Source organism: Agelaius phoeniceus, chromosome 28, assembly GCF_051311805.1.
Source record: "Agelaius phoeniceus isolate bAgePho1 chromosome 28, bAgePho1.hap1, whole genome shotgun sequence".
NCBI classification, from domain to species: Eukaryota; Metazoa; Chordata; class Aves; order Passeriformes; family Icteridae; genus Agelaius; species Agelaius phoeniceus.
The window spans coordinates 6,894,160-6,913,088 of NC_135292.1; the positions used below are offsets into that span (position 1 = coordinate 6,894,160).

General features: G+C 56.7%; 2 protein-coding genes across 2 annotated transcripts in view; both read right to left on the bottom strand.

Annotated features, from left to right (window-relative positions):
• The window catches only part of LOC143696089 (uncharacterized), a 154,952-nt gene that overhangs the window by 20,541 nt on the left and 115,482 nt on the right, over positions 1–18,929 (bottom strand). The gene's annotated exons all lie outside the window — the stretch shown is intronic.
• Positions 1,227–10,408, bottom strand: LOC143696034 (maestro heat-like repeat-containing protein family member 7). The gene is made up of 15 exons (XM_077191245.1): positions 10,228–10,408; positions 5,950–6,014; positions 5,519–5,836; positions 5,184–5,332; positions 4,801–4,945; positions 4,429–4,622; positions 4,209–4,346; positions 3,821–3,935; positions 3,499–3,636; positions 3,125–3,298; positions 2,842–2,997; positions 2,582–2,683; positions 2,257–2,359; positions 1,939–1,995; positions 1,227–1,628 (listed from the first exon to the last, which is right to left on the bottom strand). Exons 1-15 carry the CDS (start codon positions 10,406–10,408, stop codon positions 1,414–1,416), a joined length of 2,250 nt encoding a protein of 749 aa, XP_077047360.1. The 3' UTR covers positions 1,227–1,413.

The following is an 18,929-nucleotide window of genomic DNA, read 5'->3' on the forward strand; positions in this document are numbered from 1 at the left end:
TCTTCTCCATGTCTTTGCACTCCAAAAGCCAAGAGGGATGGATCTGTCACCTCAAAACAACCCTAATCCCACTGAAAACAGCTCAATATTACCCCAAAAGAGCTCATTCCCACCTCAGAAAACCTCAATTCCATGCCAAACCCACTCGATTCCAGAGCCACCAGGCTTAGATGGGTTTGGGTGGAGACAGGCAGAAGTGCGATCCCTTTTTGGAGCAATGGGATGGGGATTGTGTGGGACTGGGTGTGTGGGATGTATTTGATGGCAAATAAAACTCTCAGACTTACTGATTTCTGTCCCATTCATTTTCAGTCAGTTCTGTTTGCAGAGTGCCACCTTCTCAGCTGATTTAATTCCTTTTTAAAATCATCTAACGCAAACAATCCAAAAATCAATATCCAAATAAAACCACCCACACACAATTAAATTTTTAAAAATAATGTTAATATTTTAAGAGTACTAAAGAATATTATTAAAGTTTAATTGTTTGGTTAAAATGTTTGAGAAATTATAGTGGTGTTTGGTTTTGTGTTTAGTATATTTGTAATATGAATTTTTAACTAAGGTGTGTTAGATTGCATGTTAGTTTTTTAGATTTTTTTATCTAAAGTATATTAGTTATTGAGTTAAAACTTTCAAAAGGTATTTCTTGATATATAATTTGTTTATTTATATGCATTGGTAATATTATAGTAGTAGTTGTTTTTTTGGGTTGAATCATTGTTGGAGTATTGTAAAGAAGACTTGAGAATTTTATATTCCATATTCCCCTCTTTTCTCCACTCTCCCACCCCTTCCCCATCGTTCCCCCAGTCCCCAATCCCCTCCCCCGTGCTTGGTTTTGGGGGTTCCAGGCCCCTCCTGCTCCCTTTGGGGGTCCCGACCCCCCTTTGGTTGAATTTGGGGCCCCCCCGCCCCCCTTCTCCCCGCGACCCCCGCTCCCCCCGCGGCCGGGGGGGCTCCCAGCGCCCCCAGTGCCACCAGTGCGGCCCCAGCTGCCCCCGCACGCCCCATCCCCATCGCCGGGGTCACCGCCCCCCGCCCCAAATTCCGCTCCTGGGCACTGAGAGCCATCAGCGACAAACGCTCTGATTGGCTGGGAATGGCCCCTGGAGCAGCGGCACAGGGACCTCTGCACCCTGAGCTGCCCTTGCTCCTCTCTGTCCGTGCCCAGAACGCAGCGCGCAGGGGAACGGCAGCAGGGCCCTGCGCCTCCCCGGCCTCTGGTTTTGCGTCGCTTCAGCTCCACGGAGACGCGGCTCAAGTGAAAAACCCTAACAGTTTATTAAGGCAAAGCGAAGGGGAGGGCTGAGCTGGGAGGCAGAAAAGGGGATGGGCAGGGCCTGAGGGCTGCAGGGAGGGAGCTGCCAACAGGGAGAGAGATGGCAGGAGCTCCTGGAGCTTGCCACGGGCTCAGCTCTGAGCAGCCAGAGCTGTGCCTGGAGCTCCAGCTGGTCCATCCTGCTCTGCAGGTGCTCCCATCTTCAATGGGCACTGGAAATCGCCGATGGACGCCAGTACATCTGATCCAGCAGACCAACAAAGTCCTGCAGATCTTCTTTCAAAGGTCATCTGAAGCAGTTTGCTCATGCACGATGGGCTCTCATCTTCCTTCAGGGCTTGAAGAGCTGGAAAAGAGAGGAACAGAGGCACGGTCAGAGGCCAGATTGAGGGAATCCAAGGAAAGCCTCCTGCCAGGGCCATCCCAGCCAGCTCTTGCCATGGCCAGGAGGGAGCGGGAGACAAGGGCTTGGGCCGGAAGGTGCTGGCCACGGATCGCCCACGTTTCCCTGACAGCTCTCTGGGCTCTGCCCCCGCCGCCCCTGGTCCGCACGGGGAGCAGAGCCCTCCGCAGCCCGGGCACGGATTGTAGCTGCGGGGCCGGGATGTGCAGCTGCCCCCGGCGGTGCTCGCTGCCACGTGGCTGCCCTGACTCACCCTCAGTGAGGACCTGGAGCTCCTCCTTCTGCCCCATCATGAGCACTCCGGCGAGCCCTGGCAAGACAGAGCCCGTGGCGGCGCCAGGCGGCACAGCTGCCCGGCACGGGCGCTGCCAGCCCTGCGGCCGCACGCCCTCCGGCCCGGGCAGGGCTCCTGCCGGCCCCTGCCGCACGCTGCCGCCCGAGGGCTCGGCTGCGGGAGGGCGGCGGCAGCGCCGAGGGCGGCCGGGGCTGCAGCGGCCCGGGCGCGGCTCCCGCTGTAGCCGGGGCAGCAGCCGGGCCAGGGGCAGGGAGGGGCGCCGGGCCCGGGGCTCACCGATGAACCTGACGGCCGCCTCTCGCAGGGGCCTCTGTGGGCTCCGCAGGCGCGGCAGGGCCCAGCGCAGCTGCTCGGCCACTCGGCTCTCGTCCTGCAGCAGCTGCGGGGAGCGCCGGCAGGGAAGGCTCGGCACGGGCTCTGCCCCTCGGCCGGGCGCTCCCTGCGCCCAGCAGCGGCCGAGCCGGCCCGCACGGCCCGGGGCAGGGAGCAGCGGGGGCGGCGCAGGCTGGCGGGCCCGGCTGCGGCGCCGGGCAGGGCCACAGCTGCCAGCGCCCCGCACCGAGCACCGGGGGCAGGGCTCGGGCTCCCGGGCTGGCCTTACCAGGCTCTCGGCGAACTTCGTCCGCCGCTCCTTCGTCAGCAGCTCCTCCAGGTCCCTCCTCCTCAGGAAGCGTGCCGCACAAAGCAGGGCTTGGCCGGAGGCCTGGAGAGTGGCAGAGAGCCGCAGGTGGCACCAGAGCCCAGGGCGCGGGACCCGGGTCCCTGCACCAAGGCCAGGGGAGGCTGGAGCCCGCCAGGCGCCGGGGCAGGAGGCGGCCGAGCCCCCTGCCAGGGATGCGGCAGCGTCACAGAAAACCTCACCTTGGCCACCTGCAGGTTCTCATCGTGCCAGTGCAAGAATAGAGGGAGCAGGCTCTGGTTCACGACTGTTGTGAGAAGCTCTTCCCCCTCTTCCACTACCAGCTCCATCACCTTGCAGAAGAGCTGAATGGAGAGCAGCTGCACGTGGCTGTTGTCCTGGAAGGAAAGGAAAAGTCCTAAGCACCAACTACTCCAGGCCCGTTGGGGCAAAGGCCCAGAACTGCACATGGCACAAAGTTTCCAGGTAGCATCCAGTGCCCTTGGCTGGGGCACAGAACCTTACGTTCTCAAAGTGTGGCAGGAGGGGCTCAGCCAGCTTCAGGGCGGTGAAGGGTAGCAGGAGGTCTTTGTCCTGGAGTATATGTGTGAGCACACAGAGGCTCATCCAGACCACCTCTGCATCTGGATCATCCAGCTGCTGCACCAGGTGTTGATAGAGGCCACGTATTCCTTCTCCCTGTGCGCAAGACCAGGCTGTGCTGTGAAGCAGTGAACGGCCGCAGCACCAACAGCTGCTTGGGGCACTGGGGCAGCTGAGGAAGGAGGCAGGAGAGCTGGGAGCAGCTGCCTCTGCTGCCAAAGGCCAGCCAAGCCCAGAGGTCTGCATTGCCCAGTCCCATGCTGCCAGCGGGGCTTCAGCCACTGCCCCCTTCTCACCAGCGAGGGCTCCTTGCTGAGCACCACGAGGCCTCTGAGCGCCAGGCGCAGCCTGTCCCTGCACTGGCTCGGCAGGTGCCTGGATACCACCAGCAGGGCACTGGGACCGTGTTTGCTCAAGTCCAGGCACTCGAGGAGCTGAAAGGCACAGGCCAGTGACGGGGGAGCCGGCCGGCAGGAGCCCGGAGCCGCACAGGGCTGGGCCCAGGCAGCAGCAGCAGCAGCAGCACAGGGCGCGGGCAGCGTCCCAGGCGGCTGCGGCTCCCAGAGGGCAGAGAGCTGGGAGGCAGCTCAGCCAGGCAGCGCTGCACACCCGGCTCACCTCCACAAGGAACGCCAGGGCGGGCAGATGCCAGCGGCGCTGCTTCCCCATCAGCAGGCTGAGCAGGTGCGAGGCCATGTAGGGACACAAGGGGCTCAAGCCACGGCGCATCTCCCTGCCAGGGGAAAAAGGCACCAAGGCCCTGAGCCGGGCGGGCAAACCTCTCTCTGACTCACAGAGGTCTGATCTTTCCCCAGCACTCTGCAAAGGCACATGGGCCCCTTGGGAGGCAGCTGCTCCTGGGCATCCTCCTCTCCCAGCCTTTTCCAGTCTGCTCGGCCCTCCCTTGCTGACAAGGCCCTCTCGCTGACAACCCCAGGGACTGTGTGGGGCACTCTGGGCAGGGGGCACAAATGCTGGCAGTGGTGGCAGGAGTAAGGGATCTCACCTGGCCAGCAGACCCGCTGCATAGTGCTGGGTGTTGGCACAGAGCAGGGTGTCCCAGAGCTGCTTTTGCTCCAAAGCCAGCAGATTCTTGCCAAAGCCCAGGCGGGAGAGCAGAGCCTTCATGGTCTGCGCTGCAAACCTGCGTGCCGAGCAAAGGCCAGGTCACTCTGGGAGCGCTGGCCCTGGCCACGAGGACGTGGGAAGGACGGGGCGACTGGCACCTGTTGGGGTGGCAGGGAAGGCCGTGTTCCTCCCGGCACGCCCTCCAGAAGCTCCAGGTCTCAATGTCCCCTGGCATCTGCCCTGTGGTGGTGACAATTTGCCAGAACAGAGCCACAAACAGTTGGGGAGAATGAAGCAGAATGGCATAGTGCCACTCGGACATGGGGGCAATCCTCCACAGCACCAGAGTGGCCTGCAAGAGACAAAGCAGCCCGAGGCAGCACTCAGTGCCAGGGTGTCCATGAAGCACACGGCTTGCAGCCCCTAGGCCGGCTTTGAGCCCAGGCAGGGAGCTGCAGGCTGGGGAGAGCAGGGAGAGCTGTTGGGGAGGCGACCGGGAGGGCGCGCAAAGGCCAGCTCCAGAAACTCACAGCCAGGGCAAAGACGGCCTTGTTGTCCCCGCAGGAGAAGCTGCCGTAGGGCGGCTGCTCCTCCATGGCAGAGAGCAGCGCTGGAAGCACCTCCTGGGCGGCCACTCCCGACGTGCCCATGGCTCTCCACATCAGCGCGGCGGCTCTGTGTGAGCAGAGCTGTGCGTCAGCACCGTGCCCCATGTGGCTGCGTGGGGCCGGGTGACAGAGCCCCGGTGCCCTGAGGGGCAGGGAGGGAGCGTGGCAGAGGCTCAGGAAACAGAGGGGCCCGAGGCTCCCGCAGCTCTCCACCTGTCTGGCAGAGCCCGCTGGACAGGCTGGACAGGGCCAGGGGCCCTACGGGCCAGGGAGCACCGAGCTCTCGAGGCTGTTGTGCCCTGTACCTGTCACACGTCGGGGCACAGCACAGGAGGCTCATCACCACTTGAGCAGGGTGTTCCTCCGTCAGGCTCAGAATCTCCATTTGCAGCCTGGCGTCCACAGTGACACAGGACGCCAGTCTCTGGAGAATGTCCCTGACCCTGGCTAACACCTGGAGGAGGCGGCATGGGGAAGACTTGGAGTGCTGTCCAAGGGAGCAATTGCCCAGCTTCCCCCAAGAAGTGCTTCCCTTCCCAGCCCACTGTGATGGCCTCAAAGGCAGAGGGGGTCCAGCGGACGTAGCTTGAGAGGCCACGTGATCCGGGGAGGCCTTCAGCCCTGGCCCCAGGCTGCTTACCTGCTGTGGAGAAGCAGCTCCCTTCTGGAAAAGCTCCAGAGTGCCTGCAGGAGTCCCGGTCAGTGTGGGCATGGTCTGAGTCTCTGGCACGCCCTGAGCCTGGGTGTGGGTGGTGGCCGTGCCCTCAGTCAGGGCCATGTCAGCCTCCGCCCTGCCCTGGGCCATGTCCTGCTCAGAGGCTGCTGCGAGCTCCGAGGACGCTGAGCTGGCAGCAGCCTCTGCCCACAGCTCGCCGGGCCTGGGGTCGGGCTGGGCCGTGCCCTCGGTGCCGGTGCCGCCGGTCTTTGTGCGGCCAAGGCGCAGGAGCCTCCGCAGAGCCTGCAGCAGAAGGAAGGGCGGGAAGAGAGGGACATTCCATGGCCTGCTCCAAGCGCGGGGCTCAGCCGGGCAGTGCCAGCAGGCCCGGTCCAGGTGGGGATGGCCGCAGGTACCTGTGCTGCTCTGCGGAACAGGCCAGGGGTGGGCTCTGGCTCTTGAGTCCGGTCCAAGGCTGCATCTGGCAAAGAGAGAGCGCAGCCAGAGCTGAGGGGCTGCGGGAGAGGCCGGAGAACAGAGCCCAGCCCTGCACTGCCCAGGCAGGGAGAGCCCCGGGATGCCCCAGGGGATGGAGCACGGCCACTGCGGGGTGTCTGCGCGGCCCCTCTTCCATCCTGTCTGTGGGCATTTCCCCAGGGGATGGCATGGCATGGCATGGCATGGCACCAATTGGCACATGCTCCAGCCCTGCAGCCCAGCTCTGCCACTCACCCTCCTGTGCTGGATGGAACGGCACCACCTCTTCTGTCTCCTGTGCCAGGGCAGCTCCGGGGCCTTCTTCCTCCTCCTCCTCCTCCACCCGGGCCAGCTTGGGCACTCTCGGGGGTCTCTGCTCCATGGCTGTGCCTGGAGCTACTTGCAGGAGAGATGCCTTGGGAAAGCTCTGGGGCACCAAGTCCCATGCTCTGCCCTTGAGGGCAGCTGCAGAATAGAAGCCTCAGGAAGGCCACGGGTCAGCGAGTCCTGTGCTCTGGCCTCGAGCTCAGCTGCAGGAACAGCGCCGCAGAGAAGCTCCGGGTCAGACGGGAGCGAGTGCGCTGTGCGGGGGCTCCTCACGGCACCGCTCTGTCCCGTTGTGCCCCGTTGCGTGTTGCCAGCAGCCGGGCAAGCTTCTATTTCCCACGTGTCACAAAGGGGCCTTGGACACCGGCTTCCGTTCCATGGCACGGTGACCGTGCTGCAGCGTGCCACCCAGGGCCCTTGCACACACTGCCTTCTGCCCCGGGGCCGCCCCCGGCCCAGCCAAAGTGGCCCAGCTTGGAAGGAATCCCTGGCCCCAGGTGTCTGAGACAGCCCGCACAGGATCTTTAGCAAGGGCTCAGAGCATCAGCAAACGCTGCCCGGCTCTGCGGGCTCAGTCCTATCCCCATATCTTTCCCCTAGAGCATTTGAATTTCTAAATGAGAATCATTTGAAGGGAGGGGATTGACATTTTCCATTTCAAAGAAGGCTTCTGCCTTCCTTAGCAGACACCTCTCTTTTCAAACCAAGACAATTGTTTATCATCTTGCAGATCCGCACTTGCTGGGCAGCCCCGTTTTACACCCAGGGCCTGGAGAACCATTGCCAGCAACTGGGAAAATCCTAGCTGCTCCATCCACCCAGAGATGAGGTCTCCAAATTTGCCCCAAAAGTGGCTCCAGCTTTTAGAGGCCAAAAAGAGCAAGTCCCAGTGACTTGATGATAGTTTTAGCCCAGAAAGCCCTGCAGCTGATGGCACACTTGACAATCAGCAGGGGACACAGCTAGGCCAAAGCCCAGAGCTCTGCCAGGAGCCTTTCTCCTCAAATACCCTTCAAACAAACCTCCATGCAAGTCAGTTGGGAAAGTTTCTTCAAATGATCCATTTCTGGCACTACAGAACTGCACAGGGTTCTGTGGAAGATTCTAAAGCAGCTGCTCTGGAGTCCAAGAGCCAGCACTAAGAGTCCTTGTCATCTATTTGTAAGCTAAATCGCACTTTGGGCGGTTTGAAGGAGTTTGGAAGGAGCTAGAGAGCGGACCTCTGAGTTTTTCAGATGATGCCATTGCTTTTTCTTCTCTTCTACATAGACAGGAAGGGTGAGTTGGGCTCCCATCTGCACCGCATGGCTCACAGGGCCGCAAGACTTGTAGTTACAAGAGCTTTGAAGGATTTCTTGGTCAAGAAGACACGACCAACAAGGATATTTATGTTTTGGAGCCAATCCTTCAGTATTTCGTCTTACGGACTCATGCACTCGGGGTCTCTCGCTGGTCAGAGTGAGCCCGAGATAAGTTCCAAAGTCTCTTTTCCCAGCCCGGCGCTCGAAGAAGGAGTCAGAGCTCTTCATTTCTGGCTCTCAAGGTTGTTTCTTGTATCTTATCTATAAAATTCTTTCTCCTGCCCCAGGCCAGTGTTATCTTTTAATCCTAAAAACTACCTGTACAATATTTACAAATACTTTCCAATACCTATCACCTAGACAGTGAGCTTCTACTCTAAACCAAACTAAAAGTGCCACCCTCACAGCAGAAGATGGAGGCCAAGAAGAAGAAGAAGAAGAAGAAGAAGAAGAAGAAGAAGAAGAAGAAGAAGAAGAAGAAGAAAAAGAAGGAGAAAGGCTGGACAAGCCCAGATTCCTCACTCTCGCCCCCTGAAGCCCCATTCTAAAAACCCCAACAATCTATTTTTCACCCTGGGATAAATTCACTATCATTCTACTGAAACTTTGGCAGCTTGTCATTCTTCCTACAAGGTTGGTAATTGATTTTTCCAAGGGCTAAATCGAAGGCACAGGGGTCTTGGGCTCTGTGCCAGGGTCTCTGAATGCCCTGGGCAGGGGCTCGAGTCCTCCAGGGCAGCCAGAGGAATTTCCTGTGTTCCCACATCATGCTACAGTGTAAGCTGTAAGCTTCCTTAGCCAATCGTGTTATGACACACAAACCTCCAGCACTGCATCCTAAACTTCTTGTTTACCATTATAACTACTTTGATTTTTTCTAGATCTTGAACTCTAAACCACTAAACTTTCCTCCACTTCAACTTTCCTCCCCATGTGTGGTGGTTTGACAGGAAACATGTTTTCTGGGATGCTGTGGTTAGGCCAATGGGTGCTCAGATTTTAATATTGGCACCTAATGTGGCCCCTGGGGCATTGGATGCGCCTCTGAGAACACAGGGGTTAAAAGCAGAGCACTCGCGGGGGAAGTTCTCTTGGGTTTCCGTGGGGAAAGAGTTCGGGTCTCTGCCCCGGCCCAGCTGCTGGCTGGGCGGGCGGAGGGGAAAAGCCATGTGGCCGGGAGAGGTAGGCCTGAGCCCGGGGCTGGAAGGGTGGAAGAGAGAGAGAGAGACACCGGGAGCCATCGGGCAGCCCCCCGGGAGACAGAGAGAGAGAGAGAGAGACGGTGCCTGGGACTGTGACCTTGAACCTTGATAAACATGGGCCTGTGCCGGCAGCACGGCTGGGACGGAGAAGAAGGGGGGGTGCAGCCGGACGCTTGTAGGAGCTTTTAACCCCTTTTTGGAGAATGAGAACTTTACAGAACATTGACCTCTCCTAGAAGAGAGATAGAGTGGAAGATGAAGAAGAAATGGGCAAGTGTGAGAAAGGTCTGGGCAAGTGAGAGATGTTGGAAGAATAGAGAAGAATCTTAGTGGGAAGAGATGATGGAGTGGCTTTTGCTGGACTCTTTTTGTACAGCCATGGACAGAACCATGTTCCTTGTGACACAGAGACTGCATCCAGGGGGAGGCAATGCCTCAGGACCAAGAAGGTTCAGTGTTGGTACCCCTCGGCCCCAGGGGGTGAAATATGGGGGGGACAGGTGTCCCAAAGGAGAGACTGTGCCCTTTTTGGATCGGGACAAAGCATCCTTAAAAAGACAACCCTAGGAGCAGCTCTGGTCCGTGTTCAGTGGTGAGAGCGCTGGACATGAAAGGAAGAGGTCCCCATTGGCACAAGAAGGACTCCTTCTCCTCTTGATGAACTGAGGATGGAGTATTCTGAAGGGTGGTGCCAGACTGAGAGTCGATGATTTGGGGGATGTATTGTGTTGGGAATTTGGTGGGGAGGAGGAGGAGATGTATTTGTGAGGTTTTCATTTTCCTTGTGTGTTTCTTTTTTTTTTTTTTTCTTTTTTTCCTTTCCCTTGTAGTTTGGTTAATAATTTTTTTTTCCTAAGTGGGAGCCTGCTGTGCTTATTCCTGGTCCCATCTCACAGCAGAAACCAGGGAGAGGGTATTCTCATGGGGGCACTGGCATTGTGCCAGTGTCAAACCATGACACAGTGTAGGGGGTTGTGCTGCTTAAGGGGGAGCCAGGGGCTGCCTCAGCAGTTCCTACTCTCATCTGGTCATTTGGGTTGGCCTTGACATCCCAAGTATGGCTTTGTCAGCCTCAGACGCAGGAGAGGGGTTTCATTCTTCACTTCCATGTATCCACAAGCCCTGGTTTTGACAATAATTCAGAAATTTGGGGAAGAACAGACAAATTAATGAAACAGTGTGGCCAAGCAGATGCAGAGACAAGGAGATGAGCAGCAGGGTGCTGGAAAGGAGCCCTGCTCTGAGGCTGATCCACTCCTCTGTGCCCCTCGGCAAGGTGGGGAAGGGGCTGTAAAGCCCCGTTTGAGCTGAGAGCACGAAGCAACTGCAGTTCTCCCCATCTTCCGAGGGCAGAGAGAAGCGAGCACGGCGCGGAATTGCAAAGCACAGCCCTGCAGCCCCGCGCTGCCCTCTCCCTCTTTCTCCATGCGCGCAGCCCAGCGGTGGCCACAGGGCAGGGTGACCCCGCCGCCCGCGGCCGCCCGCACCCGGCACAGGCGGCGATCGCCAGCCCCCCGCAGCATCTGGGGCTCAGGCTGCCTCTTGCCGGGCACCTCATCGCTCTCCATCCATGCTGCTGGTCCGGGATGAGCCTGCGGCCGCCCAGAGCAGCATCTGCCCGCGGCAGGAGCAGCGCTGCCGGCCCCGGGCTGCGAGCGGGCGGCCCCGGCCGGTGCTTCCCGAGCGGCTGCAGGCGCTTGGAGTGAGAAAGGAATGTTCTTCCTGTGCCGCCCCATCCCCTTTCAGAGCCCTGCGTTTCCCAGCCGGCCGGATGATTCCCTTCCCAATATATTCTTCCCTTCAGCTGTATGTCACTATTTCAGGGGTTTCTCCAGCCTGCAGTAACATAGTCAGTCTTTATGCTGGCTTAGGGGAAACATTTCCCTGCAAGACTCAGAGCTTGAGCTCATCTCCTTGCCCCAGTGAGGGATTCACCTGCAAAGTGCACGCAGGCGCCTCTGTGACTTTTTTGGATGCAGCTCTTGGAAGAGGCTGCCCAGAGAAGCTGTGGCTGCCCCGGATCCCTGGGAGTGTCCAAGGCCAGGCTGGAAGGAGCTTGGAGCAATAGGATAGTGGAAGGCAGTGGAATGAATGATCTTTAGTGTCCCTTCCCACCCAAACCATTCTGGGATTCTGTGATTTGTCTCTGCTTAGGCATGTCCATGCGGACACCTGAGACTTGGGCTTTCATGCCACCCTTTCCCACTGGAGTGGCAGGAAATGGGCTGGCTTGGTGGTCTTTTGAGAGCTGCTGAAATCCAGACACAGCAGCCCTCACCCTGAAGAAAGGCAAGGCTGTTCCATTTCCTTGTTACTGCTGCCAGATTTTGGAGCCTCATTCTCTGCAGCCAGAAGAAGAAACACTTCACCCACTGAGTGGCCAGCACGGAGGGAAGGAGAGCAGCTGTGTGCTGGTGCCTGTCCTTTGCAAGGGGACACACTGTCACCCTGCCCCAGCCCTTGTGAGCCAGTCCCTGCAGAGCTGCTCTGGCCATTGCCACAAGCTCCTGGAGCTTGGTCCAAGGTTTGTTGCAGTGCAATGGATGGCTAGACGATGGCTTAATAAACTGAAGACCTAAGAAGAATTTAAAAAAAAAATTAGGAAATAAAGAAGAAACAAGAAGCATAAGTAGGGTTTAGGCCAGAGAAGTGATCTTTCCAAAGCTGGGCAAGGAAAGCTTCTTGATTCTGCAGGATCTTAGACTTGTGGATGATAAATGCATTTTTGTTTGGTTCAATTCTGACTTTTGCTTTCAGCATGTGATGATTTTTAACCCAAAATATGCCAGAAACTGAGCTGCACTTTTACTGTCCTGCACAGGCTCCCCCCAGATCCTCTCTACAGCATCACTCTGAGCTCTCAGTAGTGCTGTTTTAGGCATAGAAACATTTGGGGTGTGCAGGTGCTGACAAAAACAGTGGGGAAGTCACAGGCTAGGCTCCAACAACCTGAAAGCTCTGTTTTACAGTGATCACAGTGACCTTCCATGGGTGAGAGACGGGAGGTTTGAACCTCTTCAAAACATCCACTCCACCTGCAGTTTCCCAAAGAGGAAGATCTTCCCTGGGAGCCTCGCACAGGGTGAAACACTCTCGCTGCAGCTGAGGGCAGAGGTTGTGTTTAAACAGGAGGGTGAGGAGCAGGCTCACTCAGCCATGCCATGTGCATGAAAAGCAGCTCCAGAGCTTCTGGTCTGATTTTTCAGCAGCTCACAGGGCCATGGAGTTGCTGGATGTGTTTTTGTGACCCCCCTCACCCAGAGCATGAGCCCTCTGCTCATTTGGCAGAGAGAGCAAGTGACCAAGGCATCTGGTGGATCTTCAGGGTGAGCTTTGAGAGCAAAGCCCTTGGACACACACACACACACACACAAAGGTGGTGCCTGCCAGCAAAAACCTTGGATTTTTTTCAGTATGGGAAGATACATCCCAGGATTGGCTCATTCCCACAACCTCAGCACAAACTCAGAGCAACACAGGGGAGTACTCTGAAAAGAATGGGCTTTGCATTTTGGACACCTCTCCAAGCCCATGTGAAGGATTCCCTGGGAATGTACTCCTGGCTCCATCCATACTGACTGCACAGTCACTCCTGGCCTTGCCACAGCTTGCTTTGTCCAAGTGTGGGTGGCTGTGGCTTTTGTGTCCCAAAGGGGACAGTCCTCCACTTCATAGCTGTGTTTTCTTCACTGAGTGGATTATTTGCTTCACTCCTGAGGTGAAAACCAGCGTGCATACAAAACAGGCAAAATCGGTTTGGGGAATAAAATCAGGGAATGATGGGGTGGAAAAATGGCAAAAATAGGCAGAAAACTGGCCTGGCAGTATCAATGTAGTTCTTAGGGCTAAGAACCAGCAGGTGACAAACAGGTGCCGTTTTTCTGGGATAAAAGGATCCGTGCCACTTCAAATAGCATAAAGGACTTGCCTGTGGCTGGGTCTCCATGGGCTGTGCCTCTCTCCCTTGAAGCCATCCATGCGGGAGTGTGACAGCACCAAGGGCAGCCCCAGGTGTCCCTGTGCCTCGTGTCACTGTCCTTGGCGGGCCAGCTGTCCCCTTTGTGGCCTGGCATGTGGCACGGGGGGCTCAGAGCCTGGCAGGGCCGCGCAGCCGGAGCAGCAGGGCTCCCACTGCCCCGTCCCGCAACGCTTTGTCCTTGGCTGCCGCTCTCGGTGCGCGGACAAAGACCTACGAGCCAACAGGAATCATCCTTTGGAGTCTGCACTGACAGCATGGAGAAACACTGATGGGATCATTTAATAAAATCCACACTGTTTCCTTGGGGAAGCTGAATAAACAGCGCTATCAGGAGCTGCCCCAGCCAGCCCTTGAAGGCCAGCAGTGCGTGCTGCTGGGATCGTGCTCCTTGCACGCGGAGGGAGGCAGGGAGCTGGATCCAAGGGCTCATTAATCAAACGGGAGTTTGGCTCTGCTTTGGCCCACATGGAAGCCGGGATGCTGCACAAACACACCCTTCCCTTTGGCCGTGAGCTGGCCCCCTCCTCAGGCCAGCTGCAGGTGAGGGATGCACAGAGGAATGTGTGACGCCTCTTGTTTGCATTCCCCCTCACATCCAGGGAGGAGCCCGGGTCCCTCTGTGGCTGGTCCTGGCTGAGAATCCCCCTTGCTGCTCTTTCTGTGGAGAGCAGCTCAGTTAATCCGTGCCAGCTTCTTCTCCTCCTGCCCACTGTTGTCTGGGGACTGCCAACCCCCCGTCCCTGCTTGACACGTTTGGAGTAAGGCTGGGTGTGGACGTGTTCATGGAATCACAGAATCCCCAAATGGTTCAGGCTGGAAAGGATCTTAAAGCTCATCCAGTCCCACCCCCTGCCACAGGACACCTTCCAGCATCCCAGATTGCTCCAAGCCCATCCAGCCTGGCATGGAACATTTCCAGGGATGGGGCAGCCACAACATCCACACCCACAAATATTAATAAATGTTGGACTTGAGACAGCACCTAAATCCATTCCTCCTTTATTAAGCTGATTCTAAGATGCATTATGATCCAGGGGAATCAAGGAGTTCTCAATGCCTACCCTTGTATCTCTATTATGTCACTGAGAATTTCAGTGTTTGTTTAAAAACTTTTCTCAGATAAGGTGTGAAGCCTGAGATCACTTTCAAGACTCAAAATTTTGCTCTCAAGAAAACTAGCTTTTAAAAAGTGCCGTGGTTTGAGCCAGTGTCACAGTTTCAGGGAGTTTCAGGCGAGGAGTCCACAGCCCCATCAGTGCCAAGCCTTCCCTTCTAAGAACATCTTCCCCCCCTTTTCCTCCTTTCCCACCTTAAAGAAGAAGCTGAGGAAGCTGGAGCCAGTGCTGCTGTTGCCATCACTGCTTCTGGAATTTCCTTGGCAAGTGTGGCTTTTCCCCCATTTCTGTCCCTGCTGACTTCATCCTTTCAGCCCCTCTCCTACTTCTGGAGGTCTTGGTGGGCTCCATCCTCCAAAACCTCAACTGGCCTTTTAGGAAATCTAACATTTCTTCCTGTGAGTCCTCCGTTGAAAGCTTGTGGCCATTGCACCTTTCAGTGAGGCCAAAAACCTCAATTTATATCACTACAACTTACTTCTGACTCCCACAATTAGTTAATCTTGCATTGATGACTGCCCATTCTGAACCATGGGTCTGGTGCTGGGACATTCGGTGCATTCAGACCAAGGGGTCTCCTGACTTTCCTTAGTCTTTGGGTTTGGACTCTGTCCTGGTGCAGTTTTCATCAGATTTGGACCAGAGGGTGCTGGACACTGGAACAGACTCCCCAGGGAATGGTCCCAGCCCCTGTGAATTCAAGGAATGTTTGGACAAGGCTCTCAGACCTGTGGTGGGATGTCCTGCGCAGGGCCATGAGTCAGACTCATGATCCCTGTGAGTCCCTTCCAGCTCAGGATATTCTTGGATTTGTTGGAGTCAGTCATGGATATGGACAAGACACCTCAGGGTGGATCCCTTTCTCTGCTCTCTGCTATTCTGCTCTTTCCTGGCAATCTCCAAGAAAATTGCTCTGCACTAATCTTTTTTTATCAATTGCAGCAGCTTGCTGGGCTTTCTTCTAAATCTTCCAGATGTCTTTGATCAGCCATGCAAAACACTTTTCATTTTCTCCTGAACGTTGCTTTTCTCTTGAATAAAAAGTGCAGCCAGACTTGCTTAAGAGGTTTTCTTGAGGCAGTACCACTTTCCTTTCTGTCTTATGGACCGTGTTTTGCCTTTTAATTTCACCAACGTGACACCTTGGTAGGACAGGGCCAGGTGATTTCCTCATTTGGATCCAGTGGGGCTGGGATTTCCAGCCCTAAACTCCTTGGACTCTGGCACCAAAAATCGATCATAACATCACACAGCAGCTTCTCCCTTTTAAACTTTCTCTGAAATAACCAAAACAGCTCTTAAAATTCCTTTCGCTTACAGCTTACACTGTGGCATGAGTGTCTCACGTCTCGCGACCCCTCCTCGAGACCCCTCTTAGGACCCATCCGCACCCCCCAGGTCCCCCCACAGTGCCCCAGGACCCCTCCCCAGACCCCCCCCAAACCCCCGGACCCCTCCCCAAAGCCCCCTCTGACCCCCCGGACCCTCCCCCGCCCCCCCCGATCCCCTCTCAGGCCCCTCCCGCTCCTGTCCCGAGCCCGGGGGGTCCCGGCGGCGGCGGGGAAGGGGGCGCCGCTTCCGGCTCGCCTCTGATTGGCTGGAACAGCGCAGGGGAGCCGGGCCTTGCTGGGGGATCCGCGCCGTGATTGGTTAGTTCAGGGATGTGCAGCGCCCTGATTGGTTGGTTCGGGGCGGGGCGCGCCGCCATTGCTGGGAGCCCGCACACGCGGTGGAGGCGCGAGATTGTGAGGGAGAGCGGAGCTGAGGTGGCGCCGGGGGCAAACTGGGGGGGTTTGGGGCGGGTCTGAGGGGAAATTGGGGATTTTTGGGGGCATCGACGGGAAACACGAGGGTGTGCGGTGGGTTTGGGGGGAATGAGGGGGTCTGAGGGGGCTTTGGTGGGTCTGAGGGGGCTTTAGGGAGCTTTGGGGGGAGCTTGAGAGCGTCTGGAGCATTCTCAGGTGGGTTTAGGGGGAACTGAGAGGAATTGGGAGAGTCTGAGGGGATTTTGGGGGATTGCGAGAGGATCTGGGCCGTTCTGAGGTGGGTCTGGGGAATTTCGAGGAGTCTGAGGCGATTTCATGAGGTTTGGGGGGATTGAGGCGTCTGAGGGGGATTTGGGGCAGTTTGATGGATTTGGGGGCGTCTCAGGTGGGTCTGGGGTGAATTCTGGGGAGAACTGGGGGGGGTTGAGGGTCCTGGGGAGGTTTTGGGGTCCTGGGGAGGGTTTGGGGGTCCAGAGAGGTTCTGGGCCAACACTGGGGGAGCTCTGCGGGGTTGGGCGTTCCTGGAGGGGTCCCGGGGGAGATTTGGGGGTCCCGGGGGGTCCCAGGCCCACCCTGAACCGGGGTCTGGGGGTTTCGAGGGGAGGGGGCACAGCAGGGGTTCCCCCCCCCCCATTTTTGGGGGGGTCTCCCATGGTGCCCCCTCCCCAAAAAGCTCCCAGGGCCCCCTGAAGTGGCTCCTGTTCCACCGGCCGGTGCCCCCTGATCCAGGACGGCCCCACTGAGTCTGGGGGGGTTTGTGCGGATTTTGGGGTTCTGAGAGGGTTTTTGGGGATTTGGGGGTGGCTTTTTTGGGCTTTGGGGGATTTTGTTTGGAGTTTGGGGGGAAGTATTGGGGTTTTTGGGAAGAATTATTGGGTTTTGGGATGGTTATGTGATTTTGGGGGGTTTTGTTGATCTGGGGGATTTTGGATTTTGGGTGTTTTGTTGGAGTTGTGGGGGCTTTTGGGGGGAGATTTATTGAAAATTTAGTGAGTTTTTTTAAATTTTGGTGAGTTCCACTGGGATGTTTGGAGATTCCCTGGGGTTTTTGAGGGTTATCTTGTAATTTTGGGGGATTTTGTGGGGTTTTAGTGGAATTTTAGGGGGGCTTTGGGGCATTCCCTGGGTGTGGGGAAGGGCTGAGAGGCACCAAAATCTCCTTAAAAGCCCCAAAAGTCCCAATAAAACCCACAAAATCCCAATTAAATCTCTGAAAATCCCATTAGAACACCCCAGAATCCTAATATAAACCCACAAAATCCTTTGGAATCCCAAAAAATCCTGATTAAACTCTGCAAATCCCCCAAAGATGTCCCCAAAACCAGAAAAAGTCCCACAAAATCACCCCCAAGATCCAAAGAAATCCTGGCAACACCCAAAAACCCCCAAATCCCACCAAAAATCCCAAAAACCCCAAATCCCCAATTAATCCCTCTGAATGCTACCACAATTCCAATAAAATGCCCCAAAATCTCCTAAAAATCTCAATAAAACCCCAGGAATTTCTGAGAATCCCAAAAAATCCCAACAAAATCCCAATAAAACCCCCAAAATTCAAAAAGAGCCACAAGAAATTTCAATAAACCCCCAACCACCCCCAGAAAAACTCCCCCTCAAAATGCCAAGAAAATCCCCCAAAATCCAAACCCCCAAAATCCACAAAACCAGCCACTCCCAGTCAATCCCAGTGTGATTCCAGTCGCTCTCAATGAGATCCCAGTGTAACCCAGCATGGCCTCAGCTGCTCTCACTAGGATCCCAGTGTCATCCCAGTTGCTCCCAGCATAATTCCAGCTGTTCCCAGTTCCTCCCATGATGATCCCAGTTGCCCCAAGAATAGTCCCAGTCCCTCCCAGCAGGGTCCCAGTCGTGCCCAGTTGCCTCCAGGGCAGATTCAGTTTCCCCCAGCATCGTCCCAGTTGCTCCCAGCATGATCCCAGCTGTTCCCAGGGTGGTTCCAGTGCCCCCAGGATGGTTAGAGACACTCCCAGTATGTTTCAGTTACCTCAGAATGATCCCAGTCTTTCCCAGTTCCTCCCAGTTTCCTCTAGCATCATCCCACTTTCCATCTGTTGCTCAAAGGGTAGCCCCAGTTGCTCCCAGGATGATCCCAGTTGCCCCAGTTGTAGTCTCAGTCCTCTCAGCATGGTTCCAGAACCTTCCAGCCGATCCCAGTTGCTCCCAGTGGGTCACATTTTCCTCCCAACATGGGCCCAGTAGCTCCCAGTAAGCCCCAGTCAGGTTCCATTCACACCCAGTATAATCCCAGTATGAGTGTAGCCACTCCCAGTATGATCCCAGTCCCTTGCAGTCTAATCCCAGTTGCTCCCAGTCACTCCCAGTCTGATGCCAGTGCCCCCAGTGGGATCCCAGTTGCTCCCAGCATGGGCCCAGCTGTTCCCAGTGTGCTTCCATCACTCCCCTATGGTTACAGACACTCCCAGGATGGTCCCAGTTGGACCCAGTTGCCCCTGCTCTAGTCCCAGTCACTCCCCAGATGATCCCAGTCCCTCCCAGCATGGTCCCACTCACTCCCAGTTGCCCCCAGTGTGGTTCCAGTTGCCCCCAGCATGGTCCCTGTTGTTCCCAGTGTGGTTCCAGTCCCCCCAGTGTGGTTCCAGACACTCCCAGTATATCCCAGTTGCCCCCAGCATGCATCCAGTCCTTCCCAGTTCCTCCAGTTTGCTTGCAGCATCATCCCAATTTCCCTCAGCTGCTCCCAGTAGCCCAAAGTGTGATCCCAGTCGCTTCCTTTCAACCCCAATATGATCCCAGTAAGCTCCAGTTTGATCCCAGTCACATGCCAGCCCTACCAGTGGGGTCCCAGTATAATCCCAGTTGCTTCCAGTCTCTCCCAGTATGGTCCCAGCTGCCTCCAGCGTGGTTCCAGTTGCTTCCTAGATCAGCCCAGTCAGTCCCAGTATGATGTCAGTACAAAGCCAGTACAGTCCCAGTCACTCCCAGTACGATCCCAGTGCAGCCCAGTCCCTGGCAGTGCTGCCACTGCTGGGATCCCCCAGGCCTGTGTGCGTTCCCCCCTGGCGGATGTGCCGAGAGGAGCCCCAAGGGCTGGCAGGGGCCAGGCAGGGTCCCCAGTAAGGCCCAGTTTGGATGTGCAGCCCCCAGTTTGCCCAGTTTGCCTCTCCTTTGGCCCGGGCCGGGTTCCCCCCGCCCGCAGCGGCTGGGAGCAGCCGAGAGCCCCGCGCTGCCCATGCCGACCTGGCCCGGC